The sequence below is a fragment of the Gadus macrocephalus genome, chromosome 17 (assembly GCF_031168955.1).
Source record: "Gadus macrocephalus chromosome 17, ASM3116895v1".
Taxonomy (NCBI): domain Eukaryota; kingdom Metazoa; phylum Chordata; class Actinopteri; order Gadiformes; family Gadidae; genus Gadus; species Gadus macrocephalus.
In genome coordinates this window covers 16,120,106-16,141,872 of record NC_082398.1, presented here as the reverse complement: position 1 = coordinate 16,141,872, position 21,767 = coordinate 16,120,106, and the positions used below count along the sequence as shown (strand labels likewise).

General features: G+C 45.4%; 1 protein-coding gene across 1 annotated transcript in view; it reads right to left on the bottom strand.

Moving 5' to 3' along the window:
- Positions 1–21,767, bottom strand: part of clasp1a (cytoplasmic linker associated protein 1a) — a 219,670-nt gene that overhangs the window by 145,572 nt on the left and 52,331 nt on the right. The window contains exons 8-11 of the mRNA XM_060076665.1: positions 21,607–21,677; positions 974–1,111; positions 731–804; positions 158–250 (exon numbers count right to left, since the gene is read on the bottom strand). Of these exons, the coding sequence (XP_059932648.1) occupies positions 158–250; positions 731–804; positions 974–1,111; positions 21,607–21,677 (376 nt within the window). The remainder of the gene's footprint in view (positions 1–157; positions 251–730; positions 805–973; positions 1,112–21,606; positions 21,678–21,767) is intronic.

Genomic DNA, 21,767 nt, shown 5'->3' with positions numbered 1-21,767 from the left:
GTTGTGCGTGTGTGTTTGTGTATATACGCGTGTGTGGGTGCGTGTGTGCGTGTATATACATTTGTTAATGTGTGTGTGTTCTGTGTGTATATCAATGTGTTGGTGCATTAACGTGTGTGTATTTTTGTACATGTGTGTGGGTGCGGGTATATCTTACCGCAACCACCCTATGCTCCCAGTCGTGCTTTTCATCAGACAAAACTTCTCTGATCTTTGACATTTGATCCTCCATCTCTCTGTTGGAGTAGATCTGTAGGGCAAGGTTTTGATTGATTGAAAACTTTATTGAACAACAATTAACAAGTGTTCAAAAGAATTAAAAAAACACAAAGCCCAAAGGCTTTTTTCCATTGTGGTCCTTTTAATTAACATCAATCAAGAACATGTCCAGGTTTTTCAAGGAAGGCAGGAAGGAAGTGGGAAATAATTGTCAGGGGTTGAATTGGGGATATTAACGGACCAAATTTTAGCCATGGAAGTTTATATATCTATGTATCTATCAATAGGTAATAGGTATAATTGCCCATTAACCAATAGCAGTGTGGGTATCATTGTCCCTCAGCCAGTAGCAGTGTGGGTATCATTATCCCTCAGCAGTGTGGGTATCATTGTCCCTCAGCCAGTTTAGTGTGGGTATCATTTCCTCGTAGCCTATAACGGTGTGGCTATCATTGTCTCGTAGCCTGTAGCACTAGCAGTCTGGCTATTGTCTTATGGGAATAATGTGCACCTGGACAGAGGGAGCATCCTCAAAGGCTTTGACAAAGTCTTCTTCATCTACAGCTCCCGCAGCTGCCTCTTTACCTGGGGAACACACACACACACACACGCACACACACAAAACCAAACATGTGTCACCCACACAAATAATTAAGAACAACAAATGTAGTCTAAATATTCATTTCGATTTCTGGTTGCAATGTTGTCATCCGGCCTGCGGGAGCCGATACAAGAGTGCTGTCTAGCCGCTCACTTGTGATCTTGCTAGCAGAGGCGGCACTGGGCCTCCTGACCACGCTGACCACGGTCCTCCGGGCACTCGAGGGCTTGGATGAGGAGGACGAGGTGGAGCGACCCCCGTCAACCGAGTCCTCATCCTCAAAGTTCTTATCTGGAAACACAAGAGAAGAACAAGAACAAGAACAGTAGTTGGGGGCGGGAGTTAGCAAGCTGCTGGCCAATAATGACGCACAGGTGGTGGCAGGTGGATGATAGACATGTGGCCTGTGTACATGAGACAGATTTCCAAATTCCTTGAAAACCATCCGTTTCTACAAATGATGAAAGGGCTGTTCATCAATCAATCAAACTTTATGCATGTAGCGCTTTGTGCGCCAAACTGACATACAAAGCGCTAAACAAGAAAAAAACACTTTCACTGCTTTCACACATACATGTAAGTCCTGCTCTTCTCCCGCTATTCTCCCGACGGGGCGTATATGTGAAAGACATATCCTGACATTGATATCCTGAAACATCCTAAAGAAATAATACCCCTGAGGAAGTATTTTAGCCGGCAGTAATGTTAATTCCCTTATATGTGAATGAGGAGTAGAAAGTCGGCATTTCACACCATTTGAGTCGGCTTGTTGATGACGTTTCGGTCTGCATTTGCATGTTATTGTGTGGCACCCTAAAAGATAATCAGCCTGTTGCCTTTTGTTCGCTGAATGGATAAAAAATATTTATATCTTGGCACTGCTTTTCATAGTCATTCGTGGTGATCGCTTAATGATAGGTCTTATCGTAACCTTAAAAGTACACATCCTACAATAAATTACAATACATGAGTTCACAGCTGCACGCGTATATAGATTTTTTTTATTATTATTATGTACAACAGTTAGCTGAACATTATAGGGTCCCGGCCTTCCAATCCCTGTTTCTCAGTTAAACACAGAAGTCAACTACATTTGCCCCAGTGTTTGTTATATGTGAAATTAAGCAAAAAATACACTCTCTCTCTGGTAACGCAGTCGTTCGCGAGGCAATTCTTTGTTGTTTCTTCTTTTTGTTGTCTCTAACTCATGCTCAAATCTTTCATCGATCGATGTGGATGTTGTTGATGTAACAGAATATATGATGCATCGCAATGAGTTTTGCCCATTCTGACTAGAGTGACATTGGCCGTCCTTATCCCGCCTCTCGGGAACCTCCACCCTACGTCATATCCCGCCCCTTGCAAGTCTGCCCCCCTAAACCCCTATTGATTCTACTGATGTCTGAGCGACACCGATGCATATCGGGCATGAAGTGTGAATAAGTGTGAATGACCCTCATGGTCACACCTCCTGATATACAAATGCGGAGAAAAGACGGAGGACAATTGTGAAAACGTCTGTGTCTCCTTGGTTCTCCTGCAAACTTGTCCCAGAGTGCTTATGGAAAAGGTCTCCATCATTCAGTTCAACCTCAACACTCTCCTTCATCCTCACACTGTAAATAATCCACATACATGTGTGTGTGTGTGTGTGTGTGTGGGGGAGGGGGGTCACTTAGTCCCCTTGGTGCAGTGGTCTGACCTCTTGAGCTATTGATATGGCTTCACCACTAGTCATGGAGCATGCCTGATCCCTCTCTCCCCAATCCCTTCCATGTGACTCTAATCTGGGTGGACACGCTTGCTCCCGTCCCTCTCCCCAGCCATGCACCAGGGTTTATGGACACAACGCCAGGGCACATAAAGGGGCTTTCCTGGATGGAAAAAGCCCTTTTGTGTATTTTGTATAGCAAAGCCCGCCTGGGACAGTAAGGAACACCTGTATACTCGGATGCCTTTCACCATTACTTTATTAACACACAGCCAGACAGACAGACAGGCAGCTGTTGCCTAGCAAGAAAAATGAGAGACAGACAGGCACAAAGTAAGCCGTTGTATTAAGTTACAAAAGGTAAATCAACGAGAACATGTAATAAATTAAAGGCTTGCACAGTTCGACGTCTGCAAACACAAACGAATGCACAGGCATAACCATAGACAAGCGCACACACACGCACACACACACACACACACACACACACACACACACACACACACACACACACACACACACACACACACACACACACACACTACTGACATCCCAGTGTCACTAACATAAGAAAATACAGATATTAGACGCAGGCCAAGAGACAGAAATAAAGGCATGGGCACAGACAGTGAGACAAAGGGAAACAGACCGTGAGTGAGATGGAAGCAAGGCAGAAATGAAAAAGTCGGAGGAAGGGAAAGGGGGAGGCAGAGACACACAGAGATGAAAATAGTCTTACTAGCGCAGATTTTCTTGCACACCAGTCTCCTCAGCATGGCTCTCTATTAATCTCTCTCTCCCTCTCACTCAGTCTCTGTCTCTCTCTCTAACCCGCAGTCTTCCTCACCACTGCAACTCAACCCCCTGGTCTACCACCTCCACTAGACTGCGGGTGGGTTGTCCATGTGTGTGTGTGCCTGTATGCGTGTTTTTAATGTCTGTTGATGCCAAATTAATTGTGTCCTTTGCCCTTTCCATCTGATCTCTGCCATAAAACACTACTACCTCCCTGCTCTCCAATGGTGTGTGTGTGTGTGTGTGTGTGTGTGTGTGTGTGTGTGTGTGTGTGTGTGTGTGTGTGTGTGTGTGTGTGTGTGTGTGTGTGTGGGTGGGTGTATCCCTCAGTGCCACTGTAATGGGGTTGGCCAGAGGGGTGATGACAGCCGTAGATGGAGGGATAGGTCGCTTACATCACTTCCTGTGTTTGGTGACATCATTTACCACACTCTGCCACCTCTGGAGATTAGCATCAGCACTCGCATCAAAACTAACCACAGCTCCCTTACTAGCACACTAGATAACACTAGTCCTCACATTGGCTTTATGATTCTATGGGGTGCTAACACAAGCTTCATTTGTTTTTTTCAGAATGAACACAAGAACAAAGCCATGGCTCAATTCTAGGTAGTTAAAAATTAATGTAGTTAATAACTAGTGTATATTGATTCTGTAAACTATTTCAATAATTAGACGGTAAACTACTAGGGCTGTAGTATACAACAAAATGTGTTCAATGTTGTTGTTTTTTTTGCTGTTTTTATCAAAAAAAACATAAGTCTTCGAAAGATAAGAGTAGCCCTACATACAGCCACCAACCACAGAACAGAAAGACAAAAGTAAAGATTTACGGAAAGAAGGAAGAATGGAAGGTTTACTTCCATCCTTTCTACCTTCCTTCCTAAGAAACTAACAACAAACAAACAAAGAATGGTGAACAAGCAAGCAAACATGAAAGAAAGCAGCAGTTTTAAAGAAAAGGGGCAGGATGGCTAAGGAGTGGTTTGGTTGTTTGACACCCAAAGCTTCTGGGTTTTAAACATGAACATGAATACAACCCTTAACAACAACCCTAAAATAACCATAACCCTAAACAACAACACATAAGCTTGCTCATGAATGACTCAGTATAAGACATGTTGGAAGCAAGCGTATGCTAAAGACTAAATAACCACAAAGTGTAGTAGGCGGAAGCAGGTTTAACAGCAGGCGGCTCAGAGAGGGCGGTCAGGCGTATAGTCACAGTATTAATCACATTATTGATGTGAGCACCATTCCACAGCTGACTCAAATGTCACTCTGATGGATCTGCTGTGTGTCAAGGAAACAATTAAAACGCAATGGAACATAACGAAAGACGTCCCCATTGACAAATTATTTAAATACACATGCAGAACAACACATATACACATACAGAGTAGCTGTGTGTGCATGGTGTGTGAGTCCAAATTATATATGAATTATATATGAACACACACACACACACACACACACACACACACACACACACACACACACACACACACACACACACACACACCATTCAAAGTTAAATGTCAAGCTAGGGGTGTGTGTCAGCGTTAACTAATCCTTCAGATCTGATACCATTTGAGCCCCACCTAAACAGATTGGATCATTGTGAAGGAAGTATAGAAAGACCATGACTACGCTGAGAGAGAGAGAAGAGATGATATTTGGCTCACTTGGTTAATCTGGGAGGCAGAAATTTCCTCTCAGAACATAAACATTTGAGTATTTAAGGGTTAAGGGCCCTGTGAATTAATAACTTTCAGATCACTTCCTTTAACGGCAGAGATAAAAGGTTGAAAGGGCAATTACGTACAATTAGCTGACTTATTTAGGTCATTTGTAACTCCATGAATCAGTTTTAATTGCTCCTCTAATACAAAATTATACGGGAGCAAAGGGATAAGATTTGCAGTGCCCCCTCCGTCCACTGGGGGCAGCAAAGATCATTCAACACATAGCTCCAGAACAGCGGTTCGCAAACGTATTTCCCTGCGCACCCCCTTCTACGTCCTAACCACGTCTGACTTTCGCTCATTTTCTTTCTCTATTCTCTCCGTCTCTGTTCCCTGCAAATCCTGACTCTCTCTTGGCCCCTCTCCTCCTTCGTGGCTAACAACTTTATCATAAGATGTCCGACTTTGACAGTTTCCCTGATTTCAGCCAATGAAGCATATTATAGATAATATATAAGGAATGAATGAAACGAGTTGGCGCGCATGTAGCCTAGCCTGCAGTGCTTAGAAGGAGACAATAGTGAGTAGAAGACAGCAGCTGTCTTCTTCTACGTTTCTATCAAAAACTAATAAATTATAGTTTTTTGATTTAAAATAAAACTGATTACAATGGACATGTTTACTGTTCATGTTTTTTTATTGCATGGAAAAATCCCACTTAAAAAAACAGCACTGTAATTGTGTAATAACACACCAGACCGCCATTACATTTTTCATCTCGCGGACCCCCTGGTGGCAGCTCACGTCCCCCTGGGGGTGCACGTAGTACCACACTTTGGGAATCTAGAACATTATATCCTAGGTGAAGCTGCATCCTTCCCAAACTTTGAGATTATATTATAGCAATTATTTGTATATTCTTGTTTATTCCTCAAATACATAAAGGAGAGACAAAAAAGCTAAAGAATGAGGATTTGGTTCGGAAGAGATTCTGAACAAATAAATGTTTCTACAGATTGGACCAGGCATCATAGCGCTGTTCCTAAACGCAGAGGTAACGACTCACTCATTCCCTTCAGCTCTCTTTTCCTAACATACATTTATCTGGCTATTTTGGATTCTTAGTGGCTCTGCCTCTGTCATCCCCCACTCTTTGGTGCTTTATCTGATGTGTCTTACTACGGTTCTGGTTCTCGTTGTCACTTTCTTTCTTTACACACCTTTTCTGACATCTTACCTTCTGAACCTTCCATTTCTCCAATGTATTCTCACTATTTTTTTTTTTCCAACAGTGATAACAATCAACAGAAACGATTCAAGACTATCTCTGTCTCCCAATGTCGGAATATAGTTTGATTAGCTCACTCCCTATAACCTTGTTTATTTTCTATTGTACTAATTCACTTTTAAACATCTATGACAGTGTAAATATTTATTTTTCAGGCCAATTAAGCTATTTTGAATTGAAAGAAAGCGCAAAAGAAATAAAGAGCAATTCCTCTCTCTGTCTGCGCTATCCTCCCAGAGGTCTCTGTATGTGTCCCAACAGTTAGGGGCTTAGCTCGCGGCCAGAAGCCTTTCATACAGTAATAGACAGATGAGTGGTGATTAGGATTTGGATTATGTCACATCAATATGATCTGTACTGCACTGTCCTGTCCGATGTTAAAAGCTACACTGATTGAAGTTCCTTCTTAATGGTTTGACGAGGCATGAGGCTATCCAGAAAACCGGCAACGTGCTAAGTGTTTATATAAAAGCAAGCACTGGAGAACTAAGGGACAGTTAGCTTAGTCACACACGCACGCACGCACGCACGCACGCACGCACGCACGCACGCACGCACACACACACACAGACACACAAACAAGCATCCATATAAACAAAGATCTCAGGGATCAAAACAAATATAAACACTTACTGTGTTAAAGACACCATTGAACAGCAGGCTCGCAAAGCTCAAAATCATCTTGATAATAGTCCACCCCCTTATGGGGTATTTAGAATCTTTAAACATGGCCGCGGGGTTCAGCCCCCTGCTCCTCTTCTGGTGTGGATCCAGCCTCTAGGTGCAGAGCTAGACTGCATTATGCATGTGCCTGCCTGTTGTAGAAATGACCCACGCTTCGTTTCAACTTAACCCCAGTGGAACTGAACTCTCCGTTGGGGGTGGGAGAGACAGAAGCAGGTCTTCTTGGGATCTATTGGCGGGAGATGTCTCTATTATGAGAGAGCACAGATTACGAGTTTGTTCAGGAAACCCAAGCGAACTATAGCGAGGTGAAAAGAAGAACATGCTTCATATTATCAATTGACCCCTTGGCAATGCATGGTACAGAGTGATCTTAATGCTAGACGTGAACGTTTTAGAGCTGTCACAATGCATCTGTGGGGTATACAGTACTATGAAGCGCGCTGAACATACCCAGGCTTCCTTGGGATAACCTTGATCTACAAATACGAAACTCGGAATCAGAGTTAAATGATACCACGAAGCTCACTTACGAGTAGATTTGTCAAAACAGGTTTTCTGCTTTAGTTTCAATGCACGTTCCCGTAAAAACTGCGTTTATCGCATTTTACTCACCTTAACAAAATAGATAGATCAAGGGCAGAATATTTCCCTCAAGAGGAACAGATAGTCATAATGAACTCCTATGAGGAGTTCAAGAATCAAATAATAGATATAATAAGGATAGGGAGGGGTTATGGCAAAAAATAGCTGATCATTTAAATACGTAAGTGAAAAGATTCTGCATAATGTCTAAAAAATAACTGTCAAAAACAGAATTGTAAGCTACAAAATAAACATTACGTTGTAAAGACAAATGCTTCAGCCCTCAATAAAACAAAAGGCGTAGTAATTGTGGTCCGCCGTAACTTTCAGGTCACCAATTTAGGTGTTGGGTGCGACTCAGATGGTAGAATCACTTTTATGAAAACCATCATAGAAAACAAGAAAATTGCATTTTTATCTATTTACGCAGCTTTGATCCTGATTTCTATGTACGTCTGTCCAATATCATGCATGACCTGTCTGATTACCAATTATTTATTGGGGCAGACTTTAATGCGGTTTGGGACCACTCTGTGGACAGGACGGCTGTAGTAGAGGGCAGTGATCAGAGATCAGCGTTGGTTGCATTGAGGAATGGGCTCAGGAATTTTCAGTAATAGATATATGGCGCGTTACCAATCACAATAAAGAAGACTTCTCGTTTTCTTCCGCAAGACATCATTCATTTTCCAGAATAGACTTCATTTTTGTATCGAAGGATCTCCTCGAAAAGGTAAGCACGGACATGCTCCCCCTGGCCTTCTCAGATCACAAGGCTGTCATCTGTAGGGCTAACCTTTCCGTATCTCGTGACCGCGCCCCACGCTGGCGCTTTAATACCTCTTTGCTGCGCAATGAGAGCTTTTTGGTGCAACTTGAAACTGGCCTAGCAGAATTCATATCTTTTAACGTGCATTCAGTAGAGGACACTCGTATCCTATGGGATTCTGTAAAAGGCTATATTAGAAGTAACTGCATATCGTTTTCCTCTAATTTAAACAAAACGTGTCAACGCAGGATTCTTGAGCTGGAGGGTGATCTCGGGCAAGTTGAAGGTGCTATGTACAACAACGTAACTCCTGACTCAATTACCCAACGTAATAAAATAAAAGAGGAGCTGAATTCCCTATCCCGACAGCACGCTGAATTCCTTATCCATCGTACGCGCCAGCACCATTACTTTGAGGGGGCCCGCCCCAGCCGGTCACTTGCCTTAAGCCTTCGTGCCAGTGAAAACTTTGCGCACATACCCGCCATTAAAACACCAGCTGGCGCTCTAGTAACGGACCCCAAATTAATTAATGAGACATTCCGCTCCTTTTATTCCAACTTGTATAGTTCTGAAGTTCCTCATGACTCTTCTAAATTTGATTTATTTTTCAAGAATTTAAATCTTACTAAATTGCTGCCCCATGAGGCTACGTCTCTGGACAAACCATTTACCCTACTCGAATTGGAGAGTGCTTTACGCAGTCTTAATAAAGGCAAATCGGCGGGTTTTGACGGAATTCCTCCAGAACTATATTTACAGTGTTGGTCTCAACTTGGCCCTCTATTGCTGAACATGATCAATCATGCCATTTCAAGTGGTTCCTTTTCAAGGGATGTTAACACCGCTACAATCACCTTACTCCATAAAAAAGGGAAAGACCCAAACGAATGTGCAAGTTATCGTCCTTTATCGCTCTTGAATGCTGACGTTAAACTTTTTGCTAAAGTGCTTGCACTAAGGCTTGAGCCCCTTATGAATAAGCTCATTCACCCTGACCAAACTGGCTTCGTAAAATCTCGTTTATCCTCTGATAATGTTCGCAGACTTTTGCACATTGTCGAAGCTTCAGCTGAGGTCCAAACTCCCTGTGCTGTATTATCTCTGGACGCAGAAAAAGCTTTTGATCGCCTTGAATGGCACTATTTATGGGCTGTCCTTCAGCATATGGGATTTGGTATCCATTTCATTAACATGATTAAAACGCTCTACGCCTCCCCTTCAGCCATGGTAATGACTGGCAATATCTGTTCTTCGTTGTTTCCAGTGGGCCGCAGCTCTAGACAAGGCTGCGTTCTTTCTCCACTTTTATTCATTTTATCTTTGGAACCTCTGGCCCAGACGGTGCGTCAGTCAACCCATACTCCTGTTATTGTCCATGGAACAGATCATTTCATCTCCCTTTATTGTGATGATATTTTGCTTTATCTTGGTGATGCAATTAAATCTACCCCACATATTTTGTCTATATTTGATAAATTCGGGAGTATCTCTGGCTACAAAATAAACTGGTCTAAGTCAGCTCTCCTTCCTCTAAACGACACTATGAGGCATGCTTCCTTACCAAACATTATTCCAGTAGTTGACAAGTTTAAATACCTAGGTCTATCGATTTTTCCTTCGATACAAACTACAGTCTCGGTTAATTATAACTCGACTCTCAGGCAGGTGGAATCCGATTTGGAGCGTTGGTCGTCCATTCCTAATTCATTTCGAGCAAGAGCTTCTATCGTAAAGATGAACATCCTACCGCGAGTCAACTTCTGTAGTTCAATGCTTCCCTTAGCTCCCCCAGCTGGTCACTGGGATAAACTGCATACATTTGTTTCCAGGTATGTCTGGAAAGGGAAACGCCCACGGATTAAAATGTCCATTTTGCAGAGGCACAAACCCTCTGGTGGCCTTGGACTTCCAAATTTCCAGTTTTATTTTTGGTCCTCAACCCTTCGTTCTCTTCATACCTGGTTAGATCCAGAGGCTCAGGTAGCCTGGCGTTCATTAGAGGAACATCTAGTAATACCACATAGGCTTCAGGATGTTATTTACTCAAACATCCCTCTCAAAATGTGTAAATCCAAATTTGGCTCTTTAATCTCACATCTTGTTGCCATATGGAGAACTGTGGAATCACACTCTAGCACTCACTTTAAATTCCATCCTCACCTTCCTTTATTTAATAATTTCGCCCTTTGCTTGGGTGGTCACCCGATGTCCTTCCCTCAGTGGAGGGATAAAGGGATTAATACCCTTTCCGACATTATGTCAGATAATGCGCTCAGATCTTTTCAGGACTTGAAATCGCATTACAACTTACCCGGCACCTCTTTTTTCTTCTACCTACAACTCCGCAGCGCCTTACGGGCATACGGAGTCCCCTGGGGTGAAAACATGGTGCCTCGTCCAATTCATAAAATATGTGATAGTTCATCTACCAAAGGCTTGGTCTCTGCTCTATACACATTTATGTCCAAACATGCAGAAAAACCTTTGCAAGTGGATAGTCGCTGGAGCCATGATCTCTCAATTGCACCTTCTACAATCAATTGGTCCATAGTCTGGTCAAAGCTTGACCTATTTTAGCGTAATCCCAACCATCAGATGATTCACTACAATTTCATACACAGACTCTACTGCACTCCTCATAAATTATTCTTGATGAAATTAAATCCATCTCCTAACTGCCAGCTATGCTCTTTAGGTACTACAGGTACCTTTGTTCACATGGTCTGGGAGTGCCCTGGGGTGAGCGACTTTTGGAGTATGGTATCCAATAGGATGTCTATAGTACTTGGGCGTACCATCCCCTGCTCCCCAACTATCTTATTGCTGAGTGATTTTACGGGTCTAGATCTTTCTCTGATGCACCAACGCTGGTTTCTGGTAGGCCTTACTGCTGCTAAAAAGCTTGTAGCACAGAGATGGAAAGCTCCTCATGACCTGTCCTACCAACATTGGGTGAACACAGTCATAGATCTGGCTAAATTAGAGAGATCTGTGGCCAGCATGCATGGTGCCCAAACTAGAAATATTAACTTATGGTCCACCTTTATTAACAGTATGTTGGGAGGGTAGTCATGGCTTACTGTATCTACGCCTTACTCACTGCTTTTTCATCCTTTTCCTTTTCTTTTTGTTTCTTTATTTATTTCACATGTTAGTATTAGGCCTATTTAACAAATTTGCTGAGCTTCTCAAATTATTGATTCTGTCTTTGTGGGAGGCAAGACCTGGGGGTGGGTGGGCTTGGGGGGGGGGGGGGGGGGTTGTCTTACTTATGTGTTATGTTTTCTTACTTGTGTATATGTGTAACTGTTTCTTGTATGAAATATAAAATACAATAAAAAATGTATCACAAAAAAAAAAAAAGAATTGTTTGCCATTAATCCAAATAGGGTGATGATGATTTCAAAATGCAAAAGCAACGTCCAACCTGCTTTATCCTATAATTTAGGGAATTCATTTAAATACACCCTATGTAAGAAATGTATAGCATATAATTTCAACTGCTAAGATGTAGCGGCGGGAGCGTATTGGTTTAGTATAAGACCCGAAGGCCAGCGATCGGGGTTCAAACCTCATCATGCCTTTTACCCCCATCTAGATGTGGCGCCAGCACGGCCTTGAGAACATAGGTTCAAGTTCGAAAAAAACACAAAATAGGATGTGACATCCTGCGAATAGAATGTCACACCCTATTTTTTTGGGACAGTAAGTGCACAGTTTCTTTGTGTAGCATTGCCTACATCAGGTCCAACAAGGACGATCAAATAGCGAATTCCCTCTGATGAGAACCTTTCTCTCATAAAGTATATTCTCAGGCAATGCCAAGGGATCAGATCTGTCCCAAAAGACCCTCTGTCTCCGGAGAGACCCCTGTACAATACGGGCTCCGGGGTCCAACAGAACACCCAAAAGTGGTGACGCCATTGTCAAATGAGGGGCTAGGAAACGGCACTTAGCTTTAAGTAGCCAATCTAACCCCAAAGTCTTAGCTGATAACCTCCTCCCAACCAGATTTGGTTGGCAGCATAAATCACCATATTGATACATCAACGCTAAAAGAGAGCGACTTTCGTGTCACAGTTAACCAAGGCTTTGAGCGCAACATAACTCGCTAACCCACTAATCGAAGTTCATAGTATACCCCATGTGTTGTATGTGTTGAACTCTTCAATAGAAGTGAGAGAAACACAAAGCAACCATGTACAGCATGAAGCAATCATTGCTATACCTAGAGGCTAAAATTACAACCACAACAACAAATGACGAAACCCCCAACACAGAATGCTGCAGGATCTCTGATCCCCCCACTGACTGGGGGAGGGGGAGACTGGAGAAAGGAAGAGCAGGTGGCGGTCTCCCATGACTTCGGTGGTCAAGAGCCAGCACAGTGCAGTCACTGTGTGACTGTTGTAGCATGTCCGCCTCTCAGCTACACCAACACCCACCCACCATCTAGTAATCTTGCCCAACAGCCATGACTCGTGATTTCAATAAAAAATCCCAAAACAGAGGAAGGAAAGTTTTCAATGAAGAAGGTAGCAGGTAGCAATACTGTAAACACACCAGCAATTGGTAAGAAAGATCTGCAGGAGAACGCACATACATCCGTATTCATACTAGATAGCAGAAAGTGATTGCAAAGCAATATGCTCTTCATCTACCCTGGTGTGTGTGTGTGTGTGTGTGTGTGTGTGTGTGTGTGTGTGTGTGTGTGTGTGTGTGTGTGTGTGTGTGTGTGTGTGTGTGTGTGTGTGTGTGTGTGTGTGTGTGTGGCGTACCTTCTCCTGCTGTCATGGTGCAAAGCCTTCCTTCTACGCAGAGAGGAGCTACTGAGAGACTAGCGTTGCTACGCATTTGAATGTTCTGCTCTCTCTCTCTCTTTGTCGCTCACTATCTCTTACTCTCTATGTTCTCCATCTGTTAGTCTCTTTGCATTTCTCTCGCCCTGCTCTTATGTCTGTATACCTGTGTGTGTCCTATATACAACCCCTGCATATGACTATTCAATGCCGATCTAGAGACAGGTTGGTTTTGATTAATCCCCTCTTTTTTTTCTCATGTGCTATCTCTCTCTCCCCCTCCCTCCTTCACTCTCTCGCCTTTACGCTCCGTTTTGGTTTATATTCCCCTCTCCTCCTCCCTCATCCCCTCTTCTCATCCCCCTCCTGCCCTGTGACATCTTAATAGGACCCCCTCCACTCTCTCTCTCTTGCTGTCATAACTGGATAGGTGCACCGTGGAATGAGTATAAGTCCTAGTCTTCAACTAGGACCTCAGACAGGGTCCTCTTTGATGAAATCAGGTCTCTGCTAGGACATTGGCATGCTGAATGCATTCAATAGATGACAATTATATTCAATTATTTAGATGGTACACTGTAAGACTTTGATGTTAATTTACTGTGAAATTCTATAATTGAAAAACAGTGCATTGTGAGAGTCTCAATGATTCTTCAAGAATTCTTCAGTCAATGTTTACATTTACAGCCATATACTGCAAATAGCAAGGAATCTTGGGAAAAATAACATTTGCTTTGTTGTAGTTGGGGGAAATCGGGCAGCGCCACCGAGGTATTTACGGTGGTAGGATAACATCTGTGTTGGTTGTGTGTCAGGTTGGTGATGAAATAAAAGCCTGCTCTCGTAGTCGAGCAGTGATAGGGGCGAGAGAGCGCCAATCTATTAAAAGTCGTAGTATTTAAAGTAGATTACTGAAAAATGACAGCGGTATGTTGAGATTACAGTCTCAGTGAATTTATCATTTTACAGAAATATTAGTCACTTAGTCACTTACTGGTGAAACTGCCAGTACTCTACTGTCATTTTAGAGTGAAAAGTTATAGAATGAAGTAACATTTATCAAAGCCACCATAGGTTTGGCCGATCTTTTCTCTTGTATTCTCAACTTCTCCCTTGCTCATTCACCCGTACACCTGTAGTATAATGCTACGGTTAGTACGTTCATCTCATTCATTTACTAACAAGATGGGCAACAAAGCACATGTGGATTCTCTAGAGACATTCTAGAGGGGATTTATGTTGTTCTAAACCATGGGCCATAAAAAGCGGGGGGTGTTAAAGATGGAATTTGAACACTATGTGATAAAAAAAAAGTATTTTAGGCTGATAGTATGATTCTCGTTGAGTACCTTCGTTGTGCGACTGTTATGAGCGTTATAATAAGCGATGTTCTATGATAATCCGCCACAAACCGTAGTGTTATACTACAGGTGTCCGGGAAGCCTTGCCTCGGAAGCGGGTATTAAATACATCGCTGCTCAGACGGAGCTTCATAATCGACAACCACCGTAGCATTATAATATTTGTGTCTGGGAAGCCTTATCCTCGGACGCTGGTATGAAATAAATCGCTATCAATCCAAGTGTTCGAAAAGGCTTACTTTCTCGTGGACACCAAAGTCAACTGCTGCCCATATAGAGCTCCAAGCGCCACACACACCACCATGACAGAGCTTCACACGTCCACACATCCACACACACCACCATGACAGAGCTCCACGCGTCCACACACAGACAGAGCTCCACGCGTCCACACACACCGCCCAGACAGAACTCCACGAGTCCACACACACCGCCCAGACAGAGCTCCACGAATCCACACACACCGCCCAGATAGAACTCCACGCATCCACACACACCGCCCAGACAGAGCTCCACACGTCCACAGACGTCCACACACAACCAATGGGCAGTGACTTTTCTAGAGAGGTTATAGAGAGGAGTTATGTTGAGTTATTTAGTCCTCATGGAACCAGGGCATTAAAGACATAAGCACATGCTGGTAACTTTGAATGTGTTAACTGGTGGTAAAACGTACACTATGCAGGATATAGTACCCCAAACCATGGAGCACTGTGTGTGTGATTTGATTATCTGGACAGTTTTCTCCAAAGCCCCACCAAAGTCAGGGTCACATGCATTCAAAGTAAATGGCAGCATAGTGAAACCTTTTATAGTAAGGAAAGCATCAGCGGTCTACAGTCCAAGTGTATACTTAGAGGCTCGTTATTGTAAATGTAAATGTAAATGGACTGCATTTATATAGCGCTTTTTCTAACCATTGGCCAACCAAAGCGCTTTACAATATTGCCTCACATTCACGGTGCTTTAGCTGCGGACATACAGGTCACCTAGCCAGAGGGTGTCCCGGAAACCGGGATGTATGAAATTGACAATTGAAAGACTGATTAGGAGGGCCGGTGATGTTGTGGGGGAGGAACTGGACACCCTGACGACCGTGGCAGAGAGGAGGATGCTGTCCAGGCTTCAGTCCATCTTGGACAATGTCTCACACCCTCTCTACGACACACTGGCCCTGCAGAGGAGCACCTTCAGCAGGAGATTCCTCTCACCCAGATGCACCACAGAGCGCCACAGGAAATCTTTCCTGCCTGTGGCCATTAAACTTTACAACGCCTCCCTTAGAATGTCAGACACCGTCCCTCTCTGTAATCTCTGACCTCAAACAAGGACTATAATTCTTGCACCTTTTGCACAATACTGTACAATTCTATTTGTACAGTGCTGTCTTTTGTGTATGTATGTGTATGTGTATGTATATATGTATGTATGTGTGTATATGTATATATATATATGTATGTATACATGGTGTTGTATATATATTTATATTGTCCTTAAATTTGTTATTTGTTTTTCTTAGGTTGTATCTTTTATCTTTTGTGTATGTATGTGTATTTATGTTGTATGTATATATATATCTATATATCTATATGTGTGTGTGTATGTATATGTATATATATGGATATGGATATGGATATATATATGTTATATTTTATATTATATTTTATTCTTAATATTTATTTATTTATATGTATATCTGGAGTTCGTGCCAAAAATAATTTCCCTCTGGGATTATTAAAGTATCTATCTATCTATCTATCTATCTATCTATCTATCTATCTATCTATCTATCTATCTATGCATGCCTTCGGCCTACGCCGACGAGGGACGGACAGGACTGTGTCTCCTGACAACCTGTTGGGCTCATCAGAAGCCCGGGGCTCCAAATCTCCCAGCGTGCGTAGGGGACAAGGACGCTCAGGCCCTCCTGGATACAGGCAGTGTCGTGACCCTCCTATGGCCGACCTAGCTGGGGGAAGGCGGGGGGAGCCCCTAGAGGTCGCCTGTGTGCATGTGTAGCGGTTGCGTACTCTCTCGTTGCGTTGTGTGATTGAGACCACGATGGAACCATTGGCAGCCAGCCGTTTATTCTGGTGGAATATTTGACAAGGAAAATGCTTTTAGAGAACCCTCACAATGGCAGCCTCTCCCAGCCGGGATATACGTAGACTTAGGGCTGGGCGATATGGGCCAAAATGAATATCTCGATATTTTTTTACTATATCTCGATACACGATATATATCTCGATATATTTTGAATCTCCTCTAGAGCACATCATAAATGCTCGATTCAACCATGTCTGGCATAATGTTACGTCAGTAATAATTCTAGTATTACTGAAACATAAGTCTGCATGTAGATTACATGAAACAACATATTGTTTAAACTCATCAGTGCTTTCTATTGGAACAATTTAGAACTTGCACATAAGAAAAGGAAAATCACAGCAAGTTAGATTTACCAACACAGCATTTATTCAAACCGTTAATTATTTATTAACAGTTTGAATAATAATTATTATATATACACTGCCAGACGAAGGATCCAGTGCTATTCTTTTTCGAAACCAAATCCTCAGTTTCCATCCTTTTTTCTCTTTCTGGCTGTTCACTCACCAGTCGGAGGTACACGCACCTACAGCAGCGCGCCTTCCAGACTACGTCACACACGCGCGTCCATGAGAATCTCGTGGACTCGCAATGGGCGGGGGGAGTGAGTTTAGAGAGCCACCGGAAATAGCGAGAGAAGGGAACGCTGTGCGTTAAACAAACCCCGAGAAGCCCAATCCCTATGAGAGCTCCCCACGCTACGGCCATCAGGAGGCGCACAGAGCTTTTATCCGTGATATTATATAACCAATTATATTATATTATATTATATATTATTATATATAGAGCTCCGGGAGTCGCAAACGGCAACAATCACTTTCTCCTCCGTGCTGCAGTTCACCCCGGACTGCACTGCACCGAGTTTGACGGTTGAACGCTGGTTGGCTGTTACGTTACACATGTCACTCAGTGGCCACGCTGTTGAACGCTGATTGGCAGATACGCGTCTCTACGTTCACTTTGTATGAGATCTTGTCGCCCCGTCGCGTGAAAGCACAACGAGTATGCCGGCGGCGGCAAAAAGAAACATTGCGTCCCAATTTATATTCGATGTTCGCGATATGGGCATTTTATACATCCCCTGGAGAACATCTCGCGATACATCGCATATATTCGATATATCGCCCAGCCCTACGTAGACTGACCATTTACATGAAAATAAATATCACATTAAACAAATCAATATTTGAATGGGCGTTTGGTGACATACCTGGTGGAATATTTGACAAGGAAAATGCTTTTAGAGAACCCTCACAATGGCAGCCTAACATGAGAGAAAGACAAGCTGAAGTACACATTCTTGGCGAAATCCACGCTAGCTAAGTAGCTACGACCAAAGCACATGGTAGCCAAGCTAGCGATCCTAAGCTTAAAGTCCATTTAAATGTAATTACTGATTCCAAGCAACACAATATATATGTACAAGCAACCAAGCCTTAATACAGTATTATGTACATTTAGACTCCCGTAATACATCGCCAAAGTGTGGATTCATATTTAACTGCTCTGACTACCTACCTCTCCCAGCCGGGATATACGTAGACTGAGGAGAGGAGGCAGCAACGTAAAATACAACCCCTATAAGGGGGAGCTCTAGCACTCCAACCAAGGCTCCCACTACCACAGCCAGCGCAAGGATCTCGCTGGCAATGGCAAGTGGGAAGAATTAACCCTGCTACACATGTTTACGGCACGGGTCAGGATCGAGCCCCACCTCCCCGTATGCCTACTCATTGGTAGGGACTGCCCAATATTCCACAGGCTGTGGAACCCCGAACAGGGTTCCCGACCACTACAGGCCCAGCCACGACGGCACGGCGACCAGGCCGACCCGCTTATGGTGCTCGTGTGGCCCACTCACCCCCTGCAGAGTCGTCTGCAGAGGACGACGGGTCCGAAGGGGATGGCCCCTCCCCACCGGGTACCCCAGCCCGCTCGACAGGAGGATCCCACCGAGCGGACTCTACGGGGCCACACCTAGACACCCCGGACACCCTGACGGCTACCGAGCAGACCGGCTCACAAGCAGAATCCGAGAGCTCCCCTCTCAACGAGTTCCCGAATTTCTTTCCGACAGGGGGGGAGGAACAGATCGACCTGGACAGTTCACCAGCGCCCAGCTACAGGACGATGTCTTGAAACACGCCTGGAGTCACGTCCTCGCCCATGATGGCCAAGCTTGGGAGTCGGTGGGTTGCTTACCACATCCTTACTTCAGCACCAGGGCGGGCCTGCTGTATCGGGTAGTAGAGAGGGGTGGGGGGGGGGGGGACCGAACAACTGGTGGTACCTCGCAAAATCCTGGTCATGGCACACTCGCATCTGCTAGGGGCCCACCTAGACATGGATAAAACCAGGGACAGGAATTTAGAGCGTTTTTATTTGCCCGGGGTGAAAAGAGACGTCGTCCAGTACTGTCAGACATGCCCCCAATGCCAGCGTACTGCCCCAAGACCCTCGGTTCGAAACCCTCTAATCCCCATGCAGATTATTGAGGTACCGTTCGACGGGTTAGCACTTGACATTATCGGGCCTCTCCCGAAAACCAGCCGGGGTCATAGGTATATTTTTGTATTGGTGGACTACGCCGCCAGGTATCCTGAAGCCCTGCCCCTCCGCGCAAGCCTTGGCGGAGCTCATGCTTCTGTTCAGTCAGGTAGGGATAGCCAGGGCGGTACTAATAGACCAGGGGTCCTGCTTCATGTCACGGGTAATGAAAGAACTGCTTAGCTTCCTCCAGGTAAAACAGCTTCGAACCTCGGTGTACCATCCCCAGACAGAGGGGCTCGTGGAACGTTTCAACAAGACCCTCAAACAAATGCTTAAGAAGGCCATGGACACCAACGGGTAGAATTGGGACCAGCTCCTGCCACATGTTCTATTCGCAGTCCGCGAAGTGCCCCAAGCCTCCATGGGTTCCTCCCCCTTCGAGCTGTTGTTTGGGAGAAGACCAAGGGGACTCCTCGACATCGCCAAGGAGGCGTGGGAGAGTCGGCCATCCCCTCATCGCACCATGGTGGACCACTTGGAGCAGGTGCGGGACCGCATGGCGCAGGTCTGGCCCATCGTCTGGAACCATCTCCGACAGTGGCGGACTTGAACTTCCCCTCCGGCACCAGCCCCCCTGGTTCTGGCCGCCGGACGCGACATACCAGTGGTCCCCGTGGGAGACGACCTCAGCCCCGCCCAGAACCAGGACCTCGAGGAAGTCATCCTACAACACCGGGATGTCTTCTCGGAAGTCATCCTACAACACCGGGATGTCTTCTCGGAAGTACCCGGGAGGACCACGGTCGCACAACATGACATTAAAACGGTGCAAGGCTTCACGGTGCGTGTCCCAATCTACCGGGTCCCAGAAGCCCATAGGAACGCTATCCGGGAGGAGGTCGCCAGAATTCTCCAACTCTGTGTCATCGAGGAGTTGCGCAGTGCCTGGTCTAGTCCCGTTGTCCTGGTCCCCAATCCCGATGGGACTTTTAGATTCTGTAACGACTTCCGGAGACTGAATGAGGTCTCGGACTTCGACGCCTACCCCATGCCCAGGAACAGATTTTGCAGCTCGGACCCGCCCGCTACCCACCACCCTGGACCTCACCAAGGGGTACTGGCAGGTTCCTCTCACCAAAGCCGCTCAGGAGAGGATGGCGTTTGTGACCCCGGGTGGTCTATATCAGTATACTGTCCTCCAATTCAGCGTCCATGGCAAACCCGCCACAATCCAGCGGATGATGGACCAACTCCTTCGGCCACACCAGGGGTACGCAGCAGCTTACATAAGACGATATCATAATCCACAGCGCCAGCTGGGATGTCCACCTCCGACAGCGGCGGGCGGTCCTGGGGGAGTTGAGGAAGGCCGGACTCACGGCCAACCCATTACAGGGCCCCCCTTGGTCTGGAGGAGACGTCATGCCTGGGTTACCAAGTCGGACGTGGGAGGGGGGGGGAACCCCAGGAGAGCAAGGTTGCAGCCATCCGGGACTGGCTCCGCCCCACCTCCAAAAAAACGGTGAAATCGTTTCTTGGCCTGGTAGAGTATCCCCGGCTTCGCCACTCTGGCCAGCCCCCTCAATGATCTGACCCGGAAGGCCCTGCCAGACCGGGTAACAGGGTCGGAGGCAGCGGAGAGGGCATTCGGTAACCTTCGACGAGCCCTCTGCTCGGAACCCATCCTGATAACACCTGATTTCTCTCTCTCCTAATAGTCCACACCAATGTGTCCGAAGTGGGACTGGGAGCGGTACTCTCGCAGGTCCGGGCTGGAGAGGAATAGAGGTGGGACGAGGGACGAGGTGGTTCCTGGCCCTTCAGGATTTTAGGTTCCAGTTGGACCACCGGCTGGGCAGGGAACACGCCAATGCTCTGTCCCGCCGAGATACTTGCCTCTGGTCGGTCAGAGACAACCCGAGGTATCAACCAACGGTGGAGGAGTGTGGCAACCCTGTCGCAACACCTCAAACTAATCAGCGCAATGGAGAAAACCTGCGGCGGAAGAAGAGGAAGGCCAGGTGACATTAAAAGGCTGTGTTATGTTTTCTTAGGCAGAGGAGCTGGAAGCACGTTGCGACCAGGGAACCTCCAGGATCCGATTTGAATGGGACGACTACTGGATTTAACGGACACTCGCCCAGCACTCACGAGGGAGCACGCACGCCCGGACGACGTTTGGCGACACTGAACGCGACACCGGAAAGGATCGCCAGACGGGAACGAACTCCCACATCCAGGGAGGTGACCGGCCGTTTCGGAAAGACAATTGCCCTGACTCTTCCGTGGCTCAAGGAGCCACCAGTATTATTTTCGTTTTTCCTCGCGTTGGGGGCAGACCCACGCGGTTTCCGTTTTACATTGGTGATTCCAGAGTGACAGAGACATTCCTTGGGCCGGGTCGCCACAATATCAAACAACACACACAAACAACCACGCGCACACATTAGACTAGGTTAACACTCTAGCAGAAAGCTTAATAGAGAGTTCCATATTAAAACACTCACCTGAACCCGGGGTCGCCACCATGTTCCCAGATCTTTGGACTTCATCAAATTTATTGAAGATTACATTCAACCTGCAGAGAGAGAGAGAGAGAGAGAGAGAGAGAGAGAGAGAGAGAGAGAGAGAGAGAGAGAGAGAGAGAGAGAGAGAGAGAAAACTGCTT